At 46.9% G+C, this 8,764-nt stretch overlaps 1 protein-coding gene across 2 annotated transcripts in view; it reads right to left on the bottom strand.

The window, feature by feature from the left end:
* Nucleotides 1–221: 221 nt before the first annotated feature.
* Nucleotides 222–8,764, bottom strand: part of Thsd1 (thrombospondin type 1 domain containing 1) — an 18,516-nt gene continuing 9,973 nt past the window's right edge. For both annotated transcript variants that reach the window (XM_021170883.1, XM_021170884.1), the window contains one exon: nucleotides 222–3,260. In XM_021170883.1, the coding sequence (XP_021026542.1) occupies nucleotides 1,882–3,260 (1,379 nt within the window). In that variant the 3' untranslated portion in view covers nucleotides 222–1,881. The remainder of the gene's footprint in view (nucleotides 3,261–8,764) is intronic.

Genomic DNA, 8,764 nt, shown 5'->3' with positions numbered 1-8,764 from the left:
AGTCATATATACACAGTCACACACACACAGTCACATACACACACAGTCACACCCACATATACATCACATACATACAGTCTCTCTCTCTCTCTCTCTGTCTCACACACACACACACACACAGAGTCACACATACACAGTTGTGAATTTGAGAGGGAGTAATTAGGGGTGGGAATGATGTAAATATAGTACTTGTGTAAAGTTCTAAAATACACGCTAATGTAAAAATTTTAGATTAAAAACTATATTTAGAAAGAACACTTCTTTTCAGCAAGGTGAGCACAGACACCTCGCAGGGAGTCACGACTGGTGGGGACACAGACAATAAACATCTAAGTGTGTCAAGCTTACCCAGATCCATGAAGTTACATATACTAAGATAATCTGAAACACGGAGCCAGCAAAACGCTGGCCAAGCATGACTGATTGTTTGCAGGATGGTTGGGAACACACGAATTGGTGACACCAAAAAACAAAACAAACAAACAAAAAAAAAAACATGTTTGTGAGCCCTGTATGAACTGAAATCTCACAATGTCTCATGAACACATTTCCTTTATAATGATTTACACTGTAAAGTATTATTAAAAATCATTCTAATTCAACCACAACTGGTTTAAAAGCATTGCACTAGCTGGCCACTCACTGTCTTTATTGAGCCCCCATTCTACAGCAGATACGGGGACTAGAACACGGAGACATGGAGGTAAGATACAGAAAATCTGTTTACTGAAAATTACAACTCACGCATTAAAAACTGTGATAAAGCATCTTTTCTCCCTCGGAGGTGGGGGCGGGGGCGGGGGTCACTGTTAGTGACAGCCCCAGAACACTGGCCTGGGTAGACAGTGAGCATCACTTAACAGGAAGGCTCTCAGTTCATAGTGTTCCCCATGAATTCCCACTTCCCCAAAGCTGTTTTGGTCTCAGACTGACAGTGCTGGGTAAATCTCTGGGAAATCTGGAACAAGCAATCATGTGCCCTCTGTGTCAAAGGCTGGCCCACAGGCCTGTGAACTTGGATAAAGAAGAAAGCTTTCTGGTGAGATAAATAAAGAAACTGGAGAGTAGCAAGCCTGGCTCTCCTTTTATCCATGAGTAGCAGCTGCCAGAGGGCTCTGGACAATCCACCCGTCCTGTTCCTGAAGAGCAGGCAGTCATCACTGAGAACGGTTCCAAAGGAAGCACATTTCAATTTAAAAACAAAAAGTCACAAGTGACAGTTGAACAAATATTAACTTTTGAAACTCCCGTGTTTACATTTGTGATTTCCCCCTATCTGAAACCTCCCCAGCTGCCCGACATCCTGGTAAACTCTAAAAGAAGGAAATCAATCTAAAGGCAGGATGGGTGTGGTCGTCGGAGGTCGCCTTGAGCTTGTAGCTATTTACGTGTATGCTGCTTAGTCTTTAGGTCACTGGGCNGAAAGGCTTTATGCCACTTGGTACCTTGGTAACACACTTCAAAAGAAGCAGCCCCATGTTTAGGCTCCTGTGTTTGGTTCCTACTTTATAAGGAAGCAAGATGCAAGCTCTGCCCATAATGGTTTGCATACACATCAGCCATTTGGAGGCTCCTCCCTCTTGGGAAAAGATCCCAGAGTCCTAAGTTGGAAACATCCAGTGTCGTGTTCAAAATGCATCATAAATTTGCCTTCTTTAAATTTTATTAGTAGTAATAAGCCAAGAGAAAAGGGATAGCAGAAAGGAAAGTTCAGCATAAACCACTTCTTCCTGATTAATCAAAACCACATGCGCGCACACACACACATCATCTGGGTGAATTAATTCCCACGGTTGTACAGTGCAGCCAACAGAAAGTATGTGAGGAGGGGATATTGCCAGCGGGGTGAAGGACCCNGGGTGAACCCTGCTGCTTCCTAGCCTAGATCACTAACTTCTCCACACTAAGTGTACTTGTGGTTTCGTCCTCTTCGTTGGAGCCGAAGTATCCTGGGAGGTCCAGCATTCTCTGCTCAGCCTCGGTGAGGCGGAAAGAGGTATTGTCATAGAAGGCGAACTCGGGGTGGATGGGGAAGCTCTGGCATTTATCTTTTCTGAAGTGAGAAGGGCTAAGCTGACTGACTTTCTGGTAGCTATCTTTGAGGAAAATGGGGGAAGACTGCTTCCTTGAGGCACTCCTGTGACTGGGGGACGGTCCCCTGTGAGCTCGGTGAGGCTCCATTTTCTCAGCTCCTGCCACCAATCCGGCCTGACGATCCCCTGGGTCCGGTTTCCTCCTGGGATGCCCCACAGTGTAGGATTTGGAGAGTGGACCCAAAGGACTGCTGGTCCGACCTGCCCCTTGGAAGTGCTCTGTTCTCTCTGGAAGCAGGTGGGTACTTCGACTGGGAGGCCGACACCTATCCTCCAGCTGGTCCCAGGTCCTCATCCTGGAACTGTAGGCGGGGACCTGGCGGGGAGTCAGGGCTGACAAACTCCTCTCCCGGAAAGGGCGAGACTGCTTGGTTTCATGAAAACTAGCAGTCCTCCTGAAGAGGGAACTTCTGGAGTGGCACCTCTCCGATGAGCCATCTCTGCCACCGGTCGACCTTATCTGCGACTTGCGGATCAGGGTCTGGCTGGGACTGACCGCACAGCCAGGAGGAGGCACAATGCCATCCAGCCTGGAGGGAGGCCTTTCCCCGGTACCTGCCCCAGGCTGGTCCAGAAATGGAGATTTGATTCGGAACTTGCTTGCTGCAGCCTCTTCCGGGCATTCCAGGTCTAAGGGAGGGCTGGCCGTGGCATCCACTACAGTGTCTGTCAGGGGGCTCTGAGACACGTGGTACACTTTGGTGGTCTCAGTCAGCCCTTTCTTCTTCATCTCCTTCAGCTGCTGCTGGGCAAGGCGGTAGCTAAATAAGGGTGGGATGATCTTCTGCGCGTTGGACTGGAAGCTCTCACTGCCCGAGGCCTCATCCTCAGGAGGCGCTGACGCACTGCACCTGTAAGTCAATGGGATGCCCGTGTCCCCTGGGCTTCCCCTAGGTCCATCACCCGCATCCGAGAAGCTTCCTCGAGGCTCACTCAGCTCGCAGATGTTCTCTTCATCCGAGTTCTTCCGGAAGCCAGGGGAATGAATGGAGTTGTGGCGAGCAGGCGTGCTGCATTTGGGGGCTCGGCCGAACCTCCTCCAGAGAGTGATGAGCACCGTGGCAAAGATGATGAACAGGCACAGGGAGATCCCTGTGACGGTCACCACGTTGTTGGACTTCACCGGGTCCTGGGGTGGAATAGGCGATGGGCCTGGTGGACGGAAAACTTGAAAAAGAAAAAAAAAGTTAAAACAAAATATATTCTCTTATGTTGATTTCTCTGCGTGGTTTTAGGGCCTAAGCAGTTGCCCCAGGTAGAGCAATAAAAGCGGAGGGAAAGAACCAAGCACTTGGATTCATGCTAAGAGCTGAAGGCAAACAAGATGAACAGTAAATTGAAAACCCTGCAAAAACAGGGACCACAGAAATGAGGCTGCAGGGGAAGCCACGACCGAGAGACCTCTGCTCAGTCACTCCTGCCAAGATTCTCCCCGCTTATGAGGATGGGGATGTGGGCTAGCTATAATTAAGCGTACACGCGGGGAACCTTTAGGTACAAAACTCAAAACCAGATTCATGTAAACAGTACCTAACCTTTCACAATTAGCAAGACTCGCCGAGGAAAACAGTGACTATTAGACGGGTAGTACATCACTTGGCCCATTCTGACATCCAGAACCCATCCTCCCGAGAGGGAAGCATCCTGAATTTCTGCTCTCCACTGTCACGACCCTTCCCAGCATCCAAATGGAGGTGCTGCCTTTATATCTGAACTCTACCGTGTGTCTCACAATCAAGGCGTTTTGTGAAGGTACAGAGCCCCCACAGAGTCTCAGCCTGTATTGCCTGAAAACCTGATTCGGATTGCCACTTGACCTCACTGCCCCCCACCCACGCCCATTGCTGTCCACTAGGTCACCTGTCCCTTTTTCTCTATGGTCCTACGTGTTTTGTCACCTCATCCACTCCCAGCGTTTCTCTTGTGCTTTTCTACTGTCTCCAGAGCANACCTGATTACTGACTCTTCACACTCCATCTCTCTTCAGAGGGAGCCTCATTTGGGTTCCTCGTCGCAGATGAAGAAGCCTGTCCACCCCACAGAGTGACTCCCCAACCCTTTCAGCTGAAAGCTGTTACACATGATAGGTCTTTTTTTTTTTTTAATATCAGGCTCTTTTTTTATTTGTATGTTTGTATGTGCGCATGTGCACTTGTGCACGTGAATGCATGTGTGTATGCATGTGCACATACGTGTACTGTGTTCCTGTGATTATGTGTGCATGCACATGAAAGATGGTGCCCTCAGAGGGCAGGAGAGGGTTCAAATTCCTTGGAGCTGGAGCTACAGATAATTGTACTTCAGGCCTCTGCAAGATCTGATTGCCAATTCGATATACTTCAGAGGGTGAAGCCTCAACGGAGAAACTGCCTCCATCCAGTTATCCTTAGGGCATGTCTGTAGGTCCCAGCCCACTTCGGGCAATACCATCCTTGGGCAGGTGGACCTGGTCTGTATTAGAAAGGTAGCTAAACAGGAACCTGGGAGCAAGCAGGTAACAGCACTCCTCTGTGTTCTCCACTTCGGTTCCTGCCTCCAGATCTCTGCTCCGTTTTCCTCAGGGGTAGGCTGTAATGTGTAAGATGAAATAAACCATTTCCCACCCTAGCCTGAAGCAAGAGTCCATGTTAAAGGACCTAGGCNTGTGAATTCTCAGCTGATGCACCTAATGTCTGAGCAAAGTTAGAGACAACTCATGGCTACGCCTCTGCTCTTCTGCAATGCCCAACCCCAGGTCCTCATGGAGCTTCTCGTGCCATGAGCACAGCAGCTCCTGCACCTCTGCTGGTCTCTTTCTCACACCTGCAGTGGGAGGGGGTGGGTGCTCCTGGAAAAAGTGGGTCCACCCACCAACGCTCTCTAAGCNGCCCTTTCCCAAGGGGTGACTTCCCTGTGCTGCCTGTTTCTCTGCATGGAAACATGTGCACACTCTACCTTAGAAAGACCTTCTTCAGCCCCACACTCCCATAGCCCCTCATACTCCCTGTCTTCCCGCCCTGCCTAGTGGAAGACAAGTCCACATCTGCTGATCTATCACTAACTTAGCCTCCTGAAGAACAGTTCTTCCTGTGCTCACGAGTGAGCGCCTAACAGTCACCTTATAGTTTAGTCCCATGTTACTGTCTGCCATTTTGTGACTCTTTCAACTCCCTGCCCCTGCTCTGTTTGCTTCAATGATTACAAGTCATTCTATTAGCAAGAAAAACATGAGCAAAACCATCTATATTTAGCATCCATCTAGAGGATGAATCTAGGGTCTCAGACATCTCAGGGCTCTTATCTCTGATCTACATCCCTAGCTCTTTCTCCTCCTCTCCCNAGAACCCGTGCTTTCTCCTGATGTACCTAATTTTAAGGGACTACACTTTCACAGGCCATTCAGTGGGCAGCATTAGATAAGAGTTCTGGTTTTCATCCTTCATGCCTGTCACTTGTCACATCCAGTTGTACATGCCCCACCTCTCCCTGAATCCCTATTGCCACNATTCATGGGCACTCTACACAGGCTCAACCCTTTGAGACCTATCAGAANGCCTTACTCTTCCTGTCTCCTCCTAGNGCACCAATGTCTAGCTACAGTGAGCTTGTTGTAGCNTTCAANTCTCTGGGCTGTTTTCTCCGATGCCTTCAGTCACTTTTTAAAAACCTCCCTAGCCTAGCTTGCTGGCCTGAGTGGTACAGTCTCCCTTCCCAAACTTCAGCTCAAGCACTGCCTGCTTTGAGAACTGAGCTGTCCCCAGTATAGATTTTCACCCTACATGCTACTGTAGGAAGCTGTGTGTACCTTTATCATTTCAGGCCTTGTATTATATTACATTTCTCTATGTACCTTCCAGGCTGCTGTATCACATTTCAAGACAAGGATGTATCTTGTCAGTAAAGTCAACATATTCCTGGTTCTATTCACAGTTAACTAACCTGCACACAGTTGTGCTCAACAAACCTTAGTATAATTGACTGATTCATTCATTATTAAAAATAACTAGCAAAAGGATCACTATTATACAGCATGGGCTGTTGTACTCTCTCATTGAAGTGTTACATAGCTGTCCTCAGACAGGGACACCAAAGCATTTCCTTCTATAGCCAGTTAAAACTCTGGATCCTTGATTGAGCACCAACAATTGGTGAATGTCTGTTCCCTGATGTATCACTTCCTTTATAGGCCATGATGGCTGATGACAGGGTATAGCAACATTCCTGTCCCACATCACAAGTTGCTTTCTCTGCTCTATTACCTTCTGACTCTGTCTGGAAACTTCAAAACAAACACAACTGGAAAATAGCTGCTAGTCTGGCCCATCCCTGCCATATGTAACCCTTCCTAGATGCCAAGCAAAGGGGATGGCCCTGTCGTTAAGTCAGTCTTTACCTCTCTAGACAGTGGCAGACAGAGAATAGGAAAAAGCAAATACATGGAAAGATAATTTTATCCAACTAATCATTTATCTCAGGCCCTCGGTGTACAAGAAAGGGAACATTTGGTACTTAGCTCTCTTGTTAAGAACATGTGCATTTCCAAACCCCANCCATTATAACAGAAGTTAGATGTCAGGACATGAAATAGAATCATGTTTCTCCCAAATCAACTGCTACTTCCACTTGCTGATGCCTCTTCCAGAAAGCCNCACTGACACAAACATAAAGGCAAAGTATTTAAGACAGGCAGCTTACTGTGGAGTTGGTACTATTCCTTTGGATCCCTCATTTTGTGACCCTGGGCAAAGCACTTCCATGTGCCCAGAGCCTTCCTTTAGAATGTGCAGGGTGTAGAGTCCTGAGCATTGTCTCTTGGATGTTTGGAGACATCAGATTCTGTAGGTGTATTATTTGCACAGAGTTTACATACATCCTCTTGCTCCTGAAGACATTCTTAGGTCACCTATATTGCCCATTATAGTACAAAAGTTGTATAACTAGTTGCCATACTGTGTTGTTCACACAATAATGATAAGAAAAATGGCTGGGACTGGAGAGATGGCTTAGCAGGTGAGGGTACTATAGAGGAATTTTATAATTCAGCAACATGGCTGCTCTGGCAAGGGATCCAAAGACATTCTAGGTCTGTGTAATCTGGCTGGAATGACACACCTTTAATCCCCCTGGCTGGAATACAAACATGCTTAGTACACACCTTTAATTCCAAACAATGTAAGTAAGGCTAGTTTGTAGAAGGAAGCAGCCATGTTTGAAAGTAACATCTAATTGAGGGGCAGACAAAGTGATGAACCAGTGAAAGATTTGACAGACTCAGTCAGAGAGAGGATACAGCCAAGTCTCACTAGAACAGACAGGAAAGAGAGGCAATTTAAGAGAAAAAGGTACAGGAAGCGGGGGAGGGGAGAGAGGAGAGGCAGTAACCAGGACAATTTTACTGAGACAGGTTGCAGGTAAAGATAGAACATGCCAGAAAGTGAGGAGGGGCCAGAAAATTAGAACAGATTACCAAAGTTGAGGTCAAGCAGAACAATTCACTCAGAAGCCAAGAGAAACTGGATTGAGAAGCTTAGAGGATTTNGAGCCAGAACAGCTGAGTTGAACTAGCCAGTCAGAGTTCAGAAAGAACTAGAAAGGNTGAGCTTATTTAGCACAATTGTCCAAGAAGACAATTACATCTGGTGGATAAAAGATATATTTACAGGGCACTTGCCACAGGCACTGACAACCTGAGTTTAACTTCCAGAGTCCACACAGCAAAAAGAACAAATGTCTGGAAATTATCCTATGACCTCTACATAAGTCCCATGGCACATGCATGCACTCAAAAGTTCATGTACATGCAAAAATTTTAAATGTTAAGAAAAGAAAAAAATATCTTTACATGCTCAGATGCAATTTCCTTTGAAGGGTTCGAGTCTTTTTAAAGAAGATGGGGTTGCTGACAGTGAAAAGAAGAGACTAGGCTAGGGTTGCAAGAAGAAGACAAANTGGAGAATAACATTTGTCAGACTCTAAAGCAAGGGAGACAGGGCCTACAGCACTGGCTGAAAGACAAATAACAAGAAAGANCTTCCAAGAACACAGGTGAGGGCACTAGGAAAGGCTGCTGGATGCCTACGGTTTTAGCTCAAAGGTTCTCTGAGATCCAAACACAGGAAAGCATCTAGTTCCTTCCAATCCCCAAAGGACAAAAACTAAGAATGCCTTTGAATCTGGAAACAGAGCATATGAGAAGGTGGGCCTCAGCAGAGGAACTTTATCTAAAGGTCAGGACCACAGCAAAAGCTGGCCAACCAACCAAGCTGCTTCTCAGGGGGTGGCTGGTGTGAGGAAAACAAGGAGCCGCCGCCATCACTGTAACCATGAGTAAGTGCCATTCAGCTCCATGGAGAAAGCAAACCTGGCTCCGACAATTGATCATCCTCTTCACAGACCACTTACATCAAATACCCTTAGAGAACCTCCCAGGAGAGACCTTGATTATGCTTAGAAAGTGCAGAAAAGTCCAGTCCCTGTGGATGGCAAGAAAAAAAAATTCCTACCCCCTCCTCCCAAATAGAATTGGTAATAAATAAGCTTAGGCCACTGAACAGGGGCAGGGGGTGGGGATGGGGAAACAACTGCTTCATTTTGACAGTTGACAGTCTCCGTGCTCCCTTTGTGCAATCTCTGAGATGACAGGTAGGGGAGACACAGAGGGAAAAATTACAGCTACAAGCAGAGCATGGTGG

The sequence above is a fragment of the Mus caroli genome, chromosome 8 (genome assembly GCF_900094665.2).
Source record: "Mus caroli chromosome 8, CAROLI_EIJ_v1.1, whole genome shotgun sequence".
In the NCBI taxonomy this organism is placed as follows: Eukaryota; Metazoa; Chordata; class Mammalia; order Rodentia; family Muridae; genus Mus; species Mus caroli.
This window is presented reverse-complemented; position numbering and strand designations above follow the sequence as displayed.